At 38.2% G+C, this 19,130-nt stretch overlaps 1 protein-coding gene and 1 long non-coding RNA gene across 3 annotated transcripts; both read right to left on the bottom strand.

The window, feature by feature from the left end:
- Positions 1–204: 204 nt before the first annotated feature.
- On the bottom strand, positions 205–6,029 carry LOC114252588 (uncharacterized). The gene is made up of 4 exons (XM_089739723.1): positions 5,211–6,029; positions 4,558–5,056; positions 1,371–3,812; positions 205–260 (listed from the first exon to the last, which is right to left on the bottom strand). The coding sequence occupies exons 1-4, from the start codon at positions 5,793–5,795 to the stop codon at positions 205–207; spliced, it is 3,582 nt and encodes a 1,193-aa protein (XP_089595849.1). The 5' UTR covers positions 5,796–6,029.
- A 10,497-nt stretch (positions 6,030–16,526) lies between these two features.
- On the bottom strand, positions 16,527–18,863 carry LOC149499536 (uncharacterized). 2 transcript variants are annotated; one of them, XR_016325691.1, is made up of 3 exons: positions 18,766–18,863; positions 18,618–18,692; positions 16,527–18,399 (listed from the first exon to the last, which is right to left on the bottom strand). It is a non-coding gene; the product is annotated as an uncharacterized LOC149499536 (long non-coding RNA). The 2 variants fall into 2 exon arrangements; XR_016325690.1 differs by lacking the exon at positions 16,527–18,399 and having other exon boundaries at positions 18,549–18,692; positions 18,766–18,862.
- Between the last annotated feature and the right edge of the window lie 267 nt (positions 18,864–19,130).

Here is a 19,130-nt window from a genome sequence, read left to right as displayed (position 1 = left end):
CCAAAGATACATTCATTGGTTGTCGATAAATACTGTTGAAAGTGTAGCGTTTGTAAAGCAGCAGCGGTAAGCGCATGTAAACGCTTGCATCGATTAAAATGCTTACTATCCAAAAAGCTGTTAGTCGAACCACCAGGTAATTTATTTATTTATGAATTTATTCCATTCAATACAAAGTTAGGCTTACAGTTTTCACCAAAACGCCTAACTGCGCAGATGCAACTTTCGCCTGTGGTTTAGGGTATCCAGTCCAACCATACCTGACACAAAAAGCGACGGAAACAAAAACGGATAATAACCATATAACCTCTTATACAAGTACCGAGCAAACTTACGCTGAACTCTCTCTCTATGAGCATATTGCATTTTGACTCCCGAGGAGCCCAAATAATGCAATTATATTCCAGCTTGCTACGTACAAAGGCATAATATAGGACAATAGAGACAGTGACACTGAAACTGTGAACCTGCGCGCATTATAAATCCTAAGGCTTTATTGGCGCTCTTACATGTACGAATGATGTGCTGATGATAGTCCAATTTATCATCTACGATCAAGCCTAAGTCCCGAGTACCCTCTGCTTTTAAGAAAATTGAAATTTGAATAAAAAGGAAATATTTATGTTAAGAAATACATATACTGAAATGATTCTAAATTTGGTCCAGGGAACTGTAAGTTAACGGTTTTAAATTAAAACTTTGTTATTAATACTTTGTTCTAAAGTCGGAATTTTAATTCGATTCCAGATTTGACAATTTCAGTGTTGCAATGTTATGACAAGTACTAAATAGTGACGTGAAATTATTCGATATGGAAATGGAATATTTCCGGATCGATTTTTCTCGTTTATAATTTTATTCTCGTAAACTAAACATATCAGGAAATTAAATATTTCTGAACCGATTATTTAGTTTTGACGATTAATTAACGATCTGAGAGTTTTCTTTAATAACTAGCTGACCCGGCGAACTTTGTTCCGCCTTAATGTCAATAAATAAGCAGATTTTTTTTTTATTGGAAAAAATACAAAAATTAAATTTCTACATCAATCATTCATAATTATTTCTGTATTTTAGTACATAGGTTGCTCTTCATTTAAGTACCTTGTGATACATGACATTTTTTGTTTTATTATCAGGCGCAAAAACAAACAACGCAGATGGTCTTCCGACCCGTGAACATGCCACGTATAATTGACCATGGGAAAAACATGAATGTTCTAGATTTAAACCACAAACTTTTAAGGATTGGCCTTGTGATTTGTTGATGGTCATGGCAAATGCAAGACGTATCGGAAATTGAAGTCTTTTAAATTCAAACGGCATATCGGTTGGGATCATCGGTATCCTCGGAATGAGAACTTCCTCACCTTTGAATTTTCCTATCATTATCGTAGCGTAAATTACATTGTTCATCAATTTTCTAACCACCAAACGCGTACCGTTGCACAGTTTTGGTTGGTTTATGTTTCGAAGCATGATTACTACGGAGCCAACCTTTAGGCGTAAATTGTGCGGTGGTAAGCCAGGCACGTCCAAAGAGTTTAAAAATTCAATTGGATAGTTGGTGGCTTCATCTTCATTTGTGACGCAGTCAATAGATTTGAATGAATGCATTGTTCCAATGATCTTATTTTGAATTATGTAGTTTAGGTCATCTACATCTTTATTCTTAGCCGCTAAAATTGCTCGCTCACTCATCCATTCATAATTTTTGTAGTTAGAAATAATTTCTGGAAATACATTGTTGATAAGTTCGTCTTTTGATGAGACAAAATTACAGAAATTATTTGGAAATGATATTAATCCGCTCGATTCATCGACAGGTACTTGACCATTACCGATAGTCAGCAATTGCTCCGAGAAATCTTCAGCAGATGTATCATTAAGCAATGTAACTCTCATGTTTGTTGTCAGTTGCAGCTTCTTCACATGGCGCCATAGATTTGACGATTTGAGGCAAGCGTTTATTTCGTCGGCAGCCGTAGATCTTGGAATTACTGGCAGTATTTGGCGGAAATCGCCAGAAAGTAAAATCATTGCTCCTCCAAAACATCTCGAGTCATTGCGTAAATCTTTTAATGTTCGGTTAAGTGCTTCTAATGCACGTTTATGCGCCATTGTGCATTCGTCCCAGATGATGATTTTCGATACCGCTAAAACTTTGGCCATTGCTGAGTGTTTTGCAATATTACACGTTGGTTCTTCAATAGTTTGAAGATTTAACGGTAATTTGAATGCTGAATGAGCCGTACGGCATCCTTCTAACAATGTGGCTGCTATTCCAGAAGAAGCAACTGCAACCGCTATGTTAAATCTCGCCCGAACAGTTGCTAAAACTAATGACATGAGGAATGTCTTGGCAGTTCCACCAGGGGCATCTAGGAAATATAAACCACCATTTTCATCATCGATTGCCTTCATTAAAGTATCATAAACTTCCTTTTGTTGGTAATTCAACAGGGGTACATTCGTTTGAACTACTAAATCTAATTCCTGGTGATCATATTCACGTTCCCTTTCCAATTCTCGATTAAATGCGTCATTCATTTCACGATATGGTGCTGGCATTCCTAACCTGATTAATAAATTACCGCACATGAGGTAACACATATCTTCGATCAAGAGTAAAGCACGATTATGTATCTCCTCATTCATCTCAATATCGTGATTTCTGGAACTGACACGAATTTGATGTAAAATATCTTTTGACATATTATCCTTGTATTTGTGCCACAGGTTACATGGGTTTGATGGAAAACATGTCGAAATTATGATAGCGAATAATGTGCGTATCTGACTTGGAGATGCAGAGATAATGGCTTCAGCGATTGTCGTATCCCAATGACTATCGTTTTCTAATAACTTCAATTCTTCACATGCAGCACGATATGTTGGGAATATTACACCATTAACAGTTCGTAGTGACTCAAATGACGTTGGCCCACGCACATTTACCAGCAACAACCGCAAATAGAAACATTCATTATTCTTTGGATGAACTGTATACATACGACCAAGAGCATCAGTAGAACGCACATCTGGATACCCAGGAACCGCATCGCCTTGCTTCCGTCTTTGAAAATTCTTCGATGAAGCATTCCAAGTATAATAACGTGGCATCTCCGAGTAAAGCAAAGTTCGTGCAAACTGATCGCTTTGGCAGATTGAAAAAAAACTGGTCAATGTAGTTGCTGGAGGTGTTTCAGCACGTTGCGTAGCATTCGAAGCCGTGAAATATACTCGTTGACCATTCTCCAGATGCACCGCCAAATGCGTAACAGTAGGATGACGTTCGTGAATGGGAAATGCGAATATACGCCAAATCGCTTCATTACAGTTCACATAACGACTAACTTGATAGCGTGAAATTTCATCGTTGGTATTCGAGGATTGCAATCCAAAAACCGCCATATCACTGCCTTTCGTGACATATTTGCTAATATATTTTATGGACTTAACTGAATTGCAGTATTCAACGTTGCAATGTGTCTTGAACGATTTAGAAATAAGTGGCGAATATGGAACAATCCAACTGTTGTCGACAACGAAATCCATTCTTTTCACTTTCGTTGTGACAGTTCGACCGTTGTCATCTGGTGATCGACGCCGATACAGCGGATAACCATCATTGCCAGTGACAGTCTCCGCCGTTAATTTCCGTGGATATCGTTTAGAGCACTTTCCATCGACCATGCAAGGTGATTGGGGATTGATGGCACCACACGGTCCATGAATCATATTAGTAGTAACAACATCATGTAGGTCTGGATCGACTTCATAATCAGGAATCTCAGCACATATGATATCATCTATTTGGTCAGGCTGAATTCTTTCCACTAACCAAATAAGAATGTGTGCGTGCGGCAGGCCTCGCTTTTGCCATTCGATTGAATACATCCAGCATCGAGTATCTCCAAAGACGCGTTGTTTAACAATAAAGTTCATCAGGGACCGAATTTTTTGCCTGAATATACGTGCTGTGATGTCGTGTCTATCACTTGATGTTTGTCCGGGAAGCAGCAATTGAGTAATTTCTATCCATTTTGGATTACAGGTAAAAGTAATAAAGAGATCAGGCCGACCGTAATGACGAACATATGTCATTGCATCTTGTGCATATTCATGCATATGACGTGGACTACCAATGTATGTCGCCGGCAGAATAGTTAATCGACCAATATTAGCTGCATTTCCTTCAGTACTAACTGCATCACGTAAATGGATGTACTCCTCAGAACGCAGTTTGGCTTTGTTCAACCTAATGAATGTTAAACGTTCCGTTTCTATTTTTACATACATGTCAACGCAATACTGCTGAAACAATCGACGAAACCGCAGCAAATAGTTGTCAGCATTTTGACGAATCATCAAACGATATGCGTAATAATTCATTGAGCTAAATTTCTTTGTAGTTTCTTCACCTGAAATTAAAAATTTGATAATTAACCATTTCAAAGGCAAACAATACAGACATTAACCATTTTTTTAATAAGCATTATTTTAAATCAGTGTCTTTCACAAATAAATGAAATAAATTATGATACTGATACTCACCATTCAATGGATTTTTCATTTTAATATTAAAATAATATCCATCTTCTCCTTGCCAAAACATCAGCGGGTATTGCAATGTGTCATATGATCGATGAGTTTCTGATATTTGTTGCAGTTGCCCAGTATCGCGACGTGTAAGCACAATATCGCGTTTTTCCAATTGTTCACCAACAATCAGGATGGCAACTTCGTCTACTGTTGGAGCATTAAATGTCCTTTCGTGTGTTCCAGATGGTCGTTTATCTGCTTTGATAACAACTTTATAGTCATCACTTGGCATGCGCTCTAAAGCACTCTTAAACAACCTGACCAACGCATGATGTTCATGAAGCAGACACTGCAAGTCTTGAAGGATTGCTCGCTTCATTCCTGCATTGATCTCTAGGCGTCGATCAAGTTGTTCTTCCATGTTGCCCATGAAATATATTTGTAAAAATTTATTCTGTGTATCTTCGAAAGGTAGTAATGATCCAATTCGATGATGAATCTGTCCTTGTATCTACAAAATAAAAACCAGACAGTATTAACTGGGTTATAAACACTTTTTTCGGTGGGAGAGTAGAGTTCAGAATTAGCAAATATACTACATAGGTACCAATAGATAAAGTAAGTTATTCTTTAACTACATTGTATATAAGTACAAAAATAAATACCTTAAATGTCGGATTAAATCCCCGTTCTTCGATAATATCTGCCCCAAATGACGTCATCTGGAAACAACCATTGTATTTTTGAGTATTTGCAAGAAAGTGGCGTGATTCTTGTGTTTCGCCACAAAGCAATGAATACAATGGCTCAGGTGGCGGAGTCAACAATGGCAATTTCACTTTACCATTAAGGCAGCATAATCCAGGCGTTTCTCCGGAAAACTTTAATGCACCACAATACTCGCAAACTACGTCCATTTGCCCAATGAAAACGCTAGGATGCAAGCTGTAATCATTGCTGCAATCGTATTGAAACGCTGCTCGATTCAAATCAGCACTTGATAAATATCTTGTTCTGCGTCGCAAATTATCTATTTGTTGACCTCTGTTGTTCGCTCGACGATTCTGCATTGCCAACCGAGCTGCTTCACTTTGCTCTCGTGATTGAGAAGCACGAAGTCGAGCCATACTATCGCGGCGCTGTTCACGTGCAATTTCTTGTTCTTCTTCAGTCCTTTCATTTGCAGTATTTCGTATTCTTCTTGCATCACGGCTTTGTCGGGAAAGATTCGATCGTCTTGGTCGCGGCATTATTAATTAAACTTCACTTCACCTAAAAACTTAAATTTTCAACCATACCGAGTTTTATAGTTCACTTCACTGTTTATACGAATGGGCAATTGGGCAATAATGTGAATTATTTATTTAATAGAAATAGTTTTATTATCAATTTCTTACAAATATCAAATTGTCATCCATACGTCATTACATAGCTGTCATTATACGTCAATTTTGTTATTCCAAGTCTGATTCTTTTTTGTTATACCACGTTTTATAGTATCCTATGTCCTTCTCCTGGCTCTAAACTACCTCCCTGCCAATTTTCAGCTAAATCGGTTCAGCCGTTCTTGAGTTATAAGTGAAGTTAACTAACACGACTTTCTTTTATATATATAGATGTGTCTGTGATATTGTCAATTAACACATCTAACCTACTCATTTTTTCCTCTTCTTTGACAACATGGGATACGCATTTAGACCATTCGGTAGCCGTAGTTTTTTTAATGCCTTCCTGAAATAAATTTCTCACGTCTGTCAATTTGAAGGTTTTATTATTTCGAGCTACATGCCCCTTTATCTGCGCCCATATCAATTCGATAGGGTTTAGTTCGCAATGGTAAGGGGGCAGTCTTAAAACCGTGATCCCATGTTGTGCTGCCATTTCGTCTACAGCGTACTTATTAAAAGACTCGTTATGTGGAATCAGTTCTAAAAGCGTAGCTTTAACCATATCTGGTTCGTAATGAATATTTTTATTTAAAAGCCAATATTGAATGGCAGCTTTTTTCCAGCTCATTTTTGATGCCGTTTCCAATTTTCGGGAGTGGTAAGGTGCATTATCCATCACCACAATTGAGTTTGGTCTTAATTTTGGTAAAACTGCAGCGAACCACTCTTCAAAACAAACTGCATTCATCTCATCATGGTAATCTTCACAATTTTTCTTTGCTTCAAAAATCATGAGCCCCTCTTCCAGGAAGCCTTCTTCACTACCTATATGGCTAATTATAAAACGTTTGCCTTTTCCAGATGGATTTTTTAATCCAGTGGTCAGTCCCTCCAAAAACGCTTGTCGAGATGATGTGACTTTCTTGTCCACCCAAGTTTTTTTTACAGTATGACCTTAAAATAAATATAGTACATGAACATTCAATATTACTATTAAATTTAATGTTTAAATGTATATAAATTCATTTTATGTATAAATGCTAGCCTTACTTGCGTTAATCCAAGTTTCATCTTATGGGGGCACAGAGCTGATTTGCAGTAGTTGTTCACCAATGATAAGTCTGGATTTTACTAACTCACTTTAATTCACAATCACTTATAAATGTTCTATGTTCTACAAATGTTCTAGGTTGTACAAATGTTCAATGCTCTAAATGTTATTGTTATATGTTAATGTTTTAATTACTAAATGTAAATGTTAAATGTAACGGTCGCGAGGACCAGAGCCAACTTCCGCGTAACCGGGTTGTTGCACGACTGTTACTACTGTTCAACTGCAACTTTAAATAAGCGTGCAGTGTGGCGTTATAGCTTACTAAGATGTTCGGCCGTATTACACCGAACATATTCCGGGCGCCGAAAAGATAAAGATAAAATATATAAAAAGAAAAAACTTAAAGCTAATAACATGACATTTGGAATATAATACAAAAAATCTTGATTAAAATCGTTGTCTTGGTATAGGCGAGCATGATTTGTTTAACATTACTTGTTTATTTATTTTCGCGTACACATGTTCCTTTGACCCATAATTAATCGTTGGCCATTTTACGCGATCGCTATTGTCTCGGACACTTGTTATGTTTGGAACAGAACTTTCACTGACTATGGTAACACTAGGCTGTTCGTCAGCCTTGCTTTGCACCTTTGAATAACATGGGCCGATAGTCAACTTTGTTTGGCAGTGGTGTTGGTGGTACTTGATGAGTAACCTTTTTTTTTTTTTTTTTTATGATTGAGAGATTACTGGTGGCCCGAAGGCCTTTCCAGTTTCACCAGGACAGGTGGGCGAGCAAAGGCTCAGCCAGGAGGGGTGGGATTTGCTAACAGCTGCCCGAGCGCCTCCGAAGGAGACCTAACAACTCAAGAGCAATTGCTTCGCGAATGAATCTACTACCGGATCGGAATCGCGACCCGCTGAGAAGATCCGGCGAGAAACTCAGCGGGCTGATGCATGGGCTAGGTTGCACGTCGACCTCTTTGTCGAGTTCGACGAGTACGGTTAATTCGACGAGTACGGTTAAATGAGTAACCTTTACGAAAGGGCTGATTATTGTAGGATTGGTTATTTTTATATTTTGAGTTTTGTCTCTTATTTGTCTTAAAGTCCCTATTTTGTACTTTATTTTGAAATTTAGGCTTTTTATTTTGAAAATGGGAAGTGTTAACTAGCTTTTTCTCCCTAACATAAGCTGGAGTATTTAGCCACATTTGTGATCCACCCAATGATGCTATTACAGGCTGTAAGGCCTCACGGCTAAAAAGATACTCTTGACTGGGTGGAATCTTATTAAGGGTAGCTCTTAAGTGGTCTATTAACGGTTGTATTTTGTACAGCTTGACCTGGCGTCGTGTCAACATTGCAAGATCACAAGCAGTGTTATTAGAAAAGTGTAGGCACCTTGACAGCAGCCGGAAACGGTCATACGACATTTGGGCGGGACTGGGTGGAATCTTATTAAGGGTAGCTCTTAAGTGGTCTATTAACGGTTGTATTTTGTACAGCTTGACCTGGCGTCGTGTCAACATTGCAAGATCACAAGCAGTGTTATTAGAAAAGTGTAGGCACCTTGACAGCAGCCGGAAACGGTCATACGACATTTGGGCGGGACTGGGTGGAATCTTATTAAGGGTAGCTCTTAAGTGGTCTATTAACGGTTGTATTTTGTACAGCTTGACCTGGCGTCGTGTCAACATTGCAAGATCACAAGCAGTGTTATTAGAAAAGTGTAGGCACCTTGACAGCAGCCGGAAACGGTCATACGACATTTGGGCGGGACTGGGTGGAATCTTATTAAGGGTAGCTCTTAAGTGGTCTATTAACGGTTGTATTTTGTACAGCTTGACCTGGCGTCGTGTCAACATTGCAAGATTGCTATTGTCTCGGACACTTGTTATGTTTGCAATCGAACTTTCACTGACTATGGTAAAACTAGGCTGTTCGTCAGCCTTGCTTTGCACTCGCGCACTGTTCTTCTTGTTGTGGCTCGAGGTAGGTGAGAGTTCGATATCCGGACTGATGCGAGCGGTGCGTACTCGCAATCGCTGCCAGCGACGGCACCACAAGGCGCCTGCGGCTAGAACGCCCGCGCCCACTAGGATGTAGCTCACGGAGTACAGGTGAATATCGTGAGGAGATAGGGCCGTTCCTAAATCTGCTTGGCTGTTCTTCATCTCTTCTATGCGTTTGTGAAGTTTGTTTAACTCTTCTTCTAGCTCATTGGAGTCGGTCGCATTAGGAAGGTTGTCAAACTGCATGGAACTATTGAATAAGTAGTTCAACTGATCCAGGTTTGGTACAAGAACATTGTTTTTCATGTTTAATTTGTCTTTTAATTTTCCTTGAGCGTAGAGAGTGAAATCTTTACCCCTTAATAAGCAACCAGGTCCCAGGTACATAATTCCTGCTTTAGATAGCTGTTCCAAATGGATTTGATCTTGGCTGTGATGAAGATTTGTGAGTATGTCTAGAATGGTGTCTTGGTTTCCTTTTAAATTTAATAATGATTTGGTTGCAGTAAGTGACATTAATGTGAATTCCAACCTCCAGGTCCTTGCCCGGCCGCTGTTAAGCAGCAGAACCCCCTCGCCATTTGAGGGCCGCGGTTAATCCTGCGACGGTGAAAGACTTCTATATTTGCCTGGTTTGCCGAGGCTGAACCTTGAGCGCCAAAGCTATGTACTGCTACTGTCCGTGAAAACAATGGAACTTGTGCATCATTGACGGGTCCTGATGATTCTACGAAAGTCAGGTTGACGGCTGTTACTTTATGCTGAATTTTCTGTAAAATATTTAATCCTTTATCATTTTGTTCTCTTCGGAGCTCTACTATTTTAAATCTATCCTTCATCTCAGCTAATACTATATAAACTCGATCTTGTAATAAATTTGAAATTCGGTATCTGCCTTCAATGGAATCTTCATTTGGAAACTGGATACCAGATAATCTTGCGGATGATCCTGCACTTGGTGGGTCTATAGCTTCGAATCCCAATAAATTCCGATTCGGAACAAGTTGTCCAGGAATTAAACCATCTGGCAACGGTGAATAGCCTTCATCTCTATTAACGGAAGCTTCAACTCTTAATTATGTAACTAGCGGATTAACGTAACATTCATAAACGTTGTGAGTCTGGTCATTAATAACGCCGAATGAACAGTTGTATGATATTGGACCGGATTTTTGGGGGCTCCGTACATAGCAAGAAGAAATTGAACTCCGTTGGTGATAACATGTTGTTGAGTTGAATTACTATTTTTAAAAACTTCAGCACATTGTAGTAAATCTTTTTTTTCAAACATTTTGAAAACTGTTGTTTTTCCTCTCCTGTAAAAAGCAGATGTCGTATCGCAGCCAGTTATTGCGTGTAGAAACAATACATGATTTTGACATTTAGGAAAATTGGATAAACTGTTTGATGAATATATTTCCGATTGATTTTGGGCTTTTCCGGGTTTAAAAAAATAAATAATTTTTTCAGTTGGAGTTCGAGCAGTAAGCAAGACGAGTAAATCAACATCCTCACCAACAACAACAGTTGTATTTGTCACACTGAATTTCTTTATCGCTGTTTCAATAATCAATACATCAGCATCATCATTAGCTTGTTCAACGGATATATTCTCAGCAGTAAATTTTGCTTTCAACATCGAAATAAACCTAGATTTATTGTGATTATTTGCAAAGAATTTCTGTTGACTGGTAGGAACTGTCATTGATTCATCGAATATAATATCAGAAGAAGTTGATGAAGCAGCATTTCGACGGCGTTGCTCTGCTGCTTTAATATTTCTCGTATAATCATCATATCCGTCAAATACGACAGTAACTCTGGAACCAAAATGTCGACGTACATATTGAACGTATTTATCTAAGATAACGTTAAATGTTTCCTCGCTATCCCACACCACTCGATGTAATAAGAATCCTCCGTCAATTATGTACGTTGAATTAGTGTTATTAATATCAACATTTATAGTCTGAAAACAATCGTAAATAGCCGACTTCTGGGTCTTGCGCATTCCAATGTCATCAAATAATGTTAACGGATAAGGAGCTAATTCATACTCGAAATATTTCTCAATTTCATCTTGAAAAGCCGCAGTAACACTCATACGTTGGAATAATAACACTGGGTCAACAGGTACTTTTTCTTCGTGAACTTTTACGGTGCTACTCATAGCTAAAAGAGGAACAACTTTGTCAGCGCGTTTAAGTTTAATATCTTTAAATGTCAGTCCAGTTATTTTAGCAATAGAGATAAGCCCAAGTTCACGTGCTTTATAGCAATTAATTGTATTATCACCAACGACACCACTTGCAATCGAGATGACTTTGTTAACCTCTGGGAAAGGATCATGAATCGAGAACCACTCAAGAAGCATTCGTATGTCTTTAGCGTCTTTTTTTACACGTGAATCACTGGCATCAACATGCTGTTCAGTCGTATCCATCCTAACATTAGCAAGATCTTCTAATTTCTCACAAACTGTGTTCATTGCATGCATGCTGTAAACCCATTTACTGATTACACTTTGTTTTGTACTTCTTCCTCGAGCAATACCTCCATCTGTCTTCATGGCTTTCATCATAGACTGTTCGATAACCATGTCTGTAGAAGTTCCACAACTCAATTTATCTGAGCGTCTCACGGTGAAAAATCCTTCGGTAAATTTTTCGTAAACTTCAGGATCCATCGAGTCCTGTAATTGCATCATGTCTTGTAAATACAAGTGTGCAGATTTAGCATATGGAAAATGTCCTGACGAGTGGAAATAAGGTAACATTTCTTTTACACAACTTAAATGAGCTTTCCAGTCCCCCATACGCTCAGCTCTCAAAAATTCTTTTGCAAGTGAAACCATATTAAAATATTGTATCCAAAGTTGCGCTGTTGGTCCTCGTTCCTCAAAATCTTTCAATTTCATATTAAATTTATGAAGTAAAGCACCTGATACTTCATTATCATTTTCAATATCTGAATATGAAAGAGTGCTATCTAATATATGGTCAATATTTATGATTAAATCTGCTCCCATGATATCATTAATATCTATTGTTTTTAATATTGTAATTGCTAAAGCCAGCTGGAGTAGTGTATGTGCTCGAACAGCTCTTGCGTAAGCATGACCATTGAGCATTTTTTCTAATGACTTTGGTGCATAGATTTCTGAGAGTACTTCTTTTATCCCGCTACCTTGCATAATATAACCAATTGCTCCGAGATAAGACATGAGTAGATGAAATCCTCCAAGTCTGACAATAATCTTCGATACTTCAGAGCCGTCAGGTGCGGCTGATACAATTTCTCGAGCTTTCGCATACAAGGGTTGGTCGAAAGTCACGATGCATACAGTGTGGCCGTAACGTTTCGCGTTCTCTAATGCACAAAGTAAAGTCGTATAGACAGTATTATAGTTACTAGCTGGTTGATGGATGAATGGTAAAAATGTAATCTGAGATTTTGAATAATTTGTATGGTAATTTGTTAAGCGCTCAATAAAACCGTTCCAACCAGGTAATGATGTATTTTTCCACTTTCCATAAAACCATACTACATCAGAATTTTTATGAAAAGATACTGTTTCAGTTCCATATCCAAAATCTTGGACATATATTTTACTGTAACCAACTACATCACTATTCTGATAGATCTGTATTGGCACATGAGCTTTTGCTTTGAAGTGTTTTGCTGAAAGAACTTCTTTTATTCGTTGCATAGGTTCTTCTAGTAAAACAGAGTGCTTTGGAGTTACAATTTGAATTATACCCATTATGTGGAGTGAATTGTTACCATCTAGCGTATTAACATTTATATCAGCATTATCTGCAACGTATTGAATAAGTGTGCCACTTTCAGGTGGTAGGACATGAGGAAGAGGATGAAAAACTGCTGCTGACTCGTACATCAATGTATCATTATAAGAAGCACACAAACCAAAAGACGACAAAATTTGTATAAGACGCTTAGACCCGAACCTCCGATGAAAAAAAACTGAAAGACCTAACTGTAATTTGGACTTGAACGATCTTGGTCGAATAGCAGTCATGATACTATGACAAATATTGGTGCATACTAGTTTTAAATGATCGAAATTTGATCGTTTATTTTTTAAGATCATTTGCTCCAAAAAAAATGTCAGTGACTGTGGGATGTCATTATTTAAATCTTCAAACATTCGACCTGGTGGAGGGTAGTAGGAATTATCAAATACCGAGGATTGAATATCTTCTCGAATAATAGATGCTGCTGCTTCTAGAGTTTTTAATCGTTCTTCTTGTTTATTAATTTTTTTATTTTCGGACCAAGATTGATTTAAAATTTCATGGTGACTGTTTATCAAACATACAAATGTTAACGCTCCCGGTTTTTCAGTGATAATAATTTTATCGCCATATTTCAGTTTAAGTCGCAGCTTAATAGTCCTGTTATCTAAAGTTAAAATTTTGCTAACATCTTTTAACTCAGCCAAAGTAAACTGACAGTCATTGCTACTCTCAATGTATGTAAATATTTCCTGCATTGCCAGATCTGTTGCTTCATCTTTAGGACGACCAACTGTACCGCCAGTAGTCGGTTTCAAAAAAGAAGTATAACATTCTTGGTGATACTTTGCTTCAGCAGCAACTAAATCATAGTCAAATTCGATTCGAGCAACAACAGCTTTCGATATAGCATCGGAACGAGTTCGTGCTACTTCCAAAATTGAATGTTTGAATTGGAGTGTACTTACTTGACAAATTTTACTGCGACGATCTAAGGATTTTTTTCTCTGCAACTCTTCATTCAATTTATTGCCACAAAATAAACATAGTTTTTTAAAACAAAAAGCTGAATCACTTGAACGGGATCTAGTACGAGGAGGACTACTTACTGTAGATCCTGTAGATGTGTTAGCTTCTTGTTCTTCGCGTTTTCTTTTGATGGCAGCAGCAATAGAACACTTCCGCGTATAAATTTTACGACAGTTGCTATGTATTGTCACAGATTTTTGTTTTTTAAGAAATTCCGAGTATCCATCATCTCTTTCAGCACTTGCATTAATCAGTGTCTTCATACCACGATCAACAGTTACAGTTTCACTTTCAGTTAAAAGATGAGTACAAATAAAACAATATTCTGACATTTTTCTTATAAAAATCTAAAACGCACAAAATAGGTTAAAAGATAGGTTAAGATAAGCACATGTTTTCCCTACGCAGTGGCGCTCAAGACTAACGGTATGTATTTCATATATTGGGCATGCCAACATAAAGCAGGTATACGACCCTAGCCACGCGGACAATAGAATAAAAGACAGATGTTATCCCAAGGTTATACTGACGTACAAATTTAGGAACGGGGTTTCATTATACCTGAGATTCTCGTAGTTTAACTTATATTTTACATAAGCAAGTTACAATAAATAATAGCGAACTTATTTTAGTTCTATTACACCTTTAGTGACTTTCATATGTGGCGTACGTGTGCAAAATAGAGGGATTACGACTGATCCAACTTTTCGGAACGTTATATCTCCAAAATGGTGGCTTTTAGGAAAAAAATTATTAATATATTTTTTGTAGAGAATTTCGTGATCTACAATTTTGTACTGGGGTAATTTTGCGAAAAAACTCACCGTTTCGCTAAAAATCGCAAAAACTCATTTTTTTGACCTTTGACCCCGTGCCAAATTTTTAGCACACCTCGGAACGATGAGGACTTTTGAGATTTTCTTTATAATGATGTTTTGAACAACTATGCCAATATTCAGCTTTATGGGAATTTATGTAACCTTCCTCCTGATTTTAGGCTTAAATAGACCGGACTAGTCATTAATAACGCCGAATGAACCGCTCGGAATCGCCACTCCTTCAACTTGGGTTGGTCCCTGTGGTATAGCGATTTCTGGTAAATTAACTCGAATCTCCTTTCCATCTTGTGTCATTGCTGAATTAATGTGTGAAATGTAATCATAAATAGGTTGAGGTATCACCTGGTAATCAGGTAGTGCTTCTCTTGCATCAGTTCGCAAATTTAAGACATTCTGGCCGGTTTGCCTTGCCATTTCTAAAATTTCTAAATTCAAATGTGCAGACATAGCATGTGTAAACATACTGAGTGGTAGACGTTCATGTAGACGGGGATCTATTCCACGCATCTTTTCATAAGTCTCATTGATTAGTGGTATGAATCCGGAATATTCAAAATTTTGGCAATAAGCATCTTGAGCTGCCAAAAGTGAGGAATGCGGTCCAATATCATACAACTGTTCATTCGGCGTTATTAATGACCAGACTCACAACGTTTATGAATGTTACGTTAATCCGCTAGTTACATCATTAAGAGTTGAGGCTTCCGTCGCTCCCTGGATGCAGGTCACTCTTCCCATCAACCATATTCCTGCTGGAATGTTGTCTTCGTGCACTACAACCATGTCTCCGATCTTCAAATTTCTTTGTGGTTTTAACCATTTGGCTCTCGAGGTTAACTGGGTTAGATATTCCAGCTTCCACTTCTTCCAGATTTGCTGGAAAATGTTATTAGTTAAGTGCCATCTTGTTCGAGCATCTGTTTTGGTTTCTATTGTCGTTAACCCAGCTCTTCCTGTCAAGAAATGGGCAGGTGATAAACATTCCAAATCTTCGATGTCTTCTGTTAGTGAGCATAAGGGTCTTGAATTAAGGCAGGCTTCCACTTCCTTAAGTTGAATCCTCCTGATTTCAATAGATGAGTTAATTGATTTATGAGGTGCTTTCCCTGGTTAATGTTGTAGGAGCCATGTAGAAGATCGTCCATATAGAAAGAGTTCTCCAAGACCGCTGCTGCTTCCGGATAGCTGGCACGCTCATCGGATGCTAGTTGTTTTAATGTCATTAGGGCTAGAAAAGGTGCAGCTTTGGTGCCATAGGTTACAGTAGATAGCTGGAAACTTTGTATAGGTTCCTCCGGTGTTTGTCTCCATACTATTTTTTGGAGGTGCTGATCTGTGTTGTTGACGAGAATTTGGCGGTACATTTTTTCAATATCCGCTGTGAATGCATAAGGGTATTGCCTCCATTGTAATAATAAGGTTTAGCTGGAAACTTTGTATAGGTTCCTCCGGTGTTTGTCTCCATACTATTTTTTGGAGGTGCTGATCTGTGTTGTTGACGAGAATTTGGCGGTACATTTTTTCAATATCCGCTGTGAATGCATAAGGGTATTGCCTCCATTGTAATAATAAGGTTTGTAAGTCCTTTTGTAAATTTGGCTCTGCAGTTGAGCTGTGGAAATGACATTTAACGCCCGTTGCCCGTCGTGTGGGTCCGTGGTATGGACGGTTAACACGCTGGGCGCGGACCGAGATCTAGAAAAACTACATTTTCTCTAAATCTAATTGGAATTTTGTAGAATTCCAATTGGATTTATCAAGAAGATAGATTTCTTTATGTAATGTCTAATACTACACCTAACAGTTCTAATAAAAATAATACGGGGTACGCAAATTTAACTTTCATTTTCCGTTAACATTAACATTAATTTACATTTAAAAAAAAAATTTAAAACGTCTGCTGGATGTAATATTCTATATTTATTAAAGCAACTAATGTATATGATACAATAAAAGGCAAATGGACACATGTTCAGTACATTTTTTTTAAACTACAGTGTTTATACAAAAACGACCCTCGTCAAATGTCACTCGAGTGGCTCTCATAACTCATTTGTTTTTATTACATTCTTGGCGTCAGGGACAAAGAATTTTTTGTTGACAATAACTTAAGCGTATCGCCAATCGGTGGGATGGATGTAATGTGCTCTGCGTCAACCCTGTCCCGCCGTTTCAATAGCCCCGACTGGGCTCCGGCCCGGTCCGAGGTAGGGCGCCGGTTGTGAGCGGCAGGAGTTTTTAGTGAGGTTCAACTCCCACATACCCCACTAGCCGCGCGGGTGGGGATCCGGCGATTTTCTCCTGTGGAAAAAAAGCGTATCGCCAAGCTATTTTAAGCAACGACACTTTGTTTTATTTTACAGATCTTGAGTATGAACTTCTCAAATATGACACTCAAAATTAGTGCAAAAAACAGTGTCTCGTAAAAACTAAGATTTTGCAAAATATATGTTTGCAAGTAGTATAATAATTAATTATTCAAGATTTACATGAAACCGGGCATTCATTCCAAGGAAAAAAGCCACATGCATGGAAGAAAAAACAAAAAAAAAAAAACTTAAAAATAGTGAAAAAATAACAAGTGCGCTCACGGGAATAACAACTGCGCTCACGGGTGCTAATTAAGTATATATGTGTTTATTAAACATTATGATTTGTGTTCGTTCTTTTTTTCGAATTTATTGACTTATATATACGATCCCATATGGCAATGAATGCATCATACGGAGTCGCAAAAGAAACCTTTGGACCACTAATTTGGGAGAACGGTTCTCGCCTTAAGTCAGGTTCGATTGGAGGCATTGGCGCAGTTCTCCATTCAAAAATAAATTTATTAGTTGGCCCTAGCGCCACAGAGGGCGAAAGAGCCGTCGGTGAGGTGGATGTGGATAGACGAAGAGATTGCTCTATAATGTTATCTCTCGGGAGAGAAGGGATCCTCTCTTCACCTCTTTCAACTTCCTCATCCTCTTCGTCTAACCACATCCTGGTCGAGTGCGGCACCGGCGGCCGCTGCATAGTCTCCTCGTCCTCCTCTTCCTCCGACTCTTCTTCGCTGCCTGAAAAGAAAAAGTTTTGATTGTAATAGGTATTTTACTTTCGCGATTATTGATAAAAAGGTTACTGGTGGTAGGATCTCTTGTGAGTCTGCGCGAGTGGGTACCACCACCCCGCCTATTTCTGCCGTGAAGCAGTAATGCGTTTCGGTTTGAAGGGTGGGGCAGCCGTTGTAACTATACTTGAGACCTTAGAACTTATATCTCAAGGTGGGTGGCGCATTTACGTTGTGGATGTCTATGGGTTCCAGTAACCACTTAATAACAGGTGGGCTGTGAGCTCGTCCACCTATCTATGCAATAAAAAAAATAAAAAAAAGGTTGATATCACTTACCGTAATTACGGTAAGATTTCGGAACTGCTCAATTGAGCAGTTCCAAAATCTCTTCGTCGCGAAGAGGTCGAGAGGACGAAGAGGTCGAAGGGATTCTATAAAATAGAAAGAATATTTAAATCAATGCCAGTAATTATTTTTTATGGTTATTTTATATTCTATATTGGTAGTATACAGAGATGAACTTACAATTCACGCCGAGCTTTCTTTGAAACGTGACCCATCCTTCTGAAAAATAAAACAAATATTTAATAACATATATCAAAAAAATTTACGCATAAAAATATGTTTATGTGATGTGTAAAAAATGTATAGGTACTTACGCAAGCCGCTCGGTGGTCGGCGTGCTAGCCCCGCTACTTGGCCCACATTCTACGTATCTACAAAAATTTTGATTTAAGAAATGAGTACAAAATAAAATAAAAAAATCAAGTAAGGCACCTATCTCAAAATTCAAGTTTTTCTTTGATTTAAAACTAAGCAATAAATATTGAATAAAAATTTAATATAAATTTAATGGCTCAAAAATTTTGTTTCTCAAATATTTTTTTCTTTATTTGTTTATAAAATAGGTTACATTATTGAATAATATAGTTACAGGGCAGGTGATGGCACCGGAGGCGTCTCCTGGTCCCTCCTGGCCGGGGACGAAGCGGATCCCCACATTTCTGATCTGAAAACAAAGTTAGAGATACTGTTTTGCTGTTAAAAAACCTAAATATATTGAAAAGTACCAGAATACACACCTTGGGATTTCCACTATCGGCGCGAGCACCCTTACCCGGGTGCATCGGCATCTCCATCGCTCGACCTGCCGGCAACGCCTCTATTGGCATAGTGAGGAGTCTGAAATGCGTATTGGCATTAAAAAAATATATCAAATGAGCTTGTGTAAAAAGTTGTCAATGTATCTGGGCTCCAGTAACCACTTAACATCAGGTGGGCCGTGAGCTCGTTCACCAATCAATACAATAAAACAAATAAACAAAAAAAGTTGTCAATGTATCTGGGCTCCAGTAACCACTTAACATCAGGTGGGCCGTGAGTGAATCCAATCTGAACGGTCGAAGAGAACGGTCAATTCGTTCTTTTTCGTCTTTTTCGAAGTCTT

Source organism: Bombyx mandarina, chromosome A1, assembly GCF_030267445.1.
Source record: "Bombyx mandarina strain Sakado chromosome A1, ASM3026744v2".
NCBI lineage: Eukaryota > Metazoa > Arthropoda > Insecta > Lepidoptera > Bombycidae > Bombyx > Bombyx mandarina.
The sequence above is the reverse complement of the archived record's forward strand: the minus strand, read 5'-3'. Positions and strand labels throughout refer to the sequence as shown.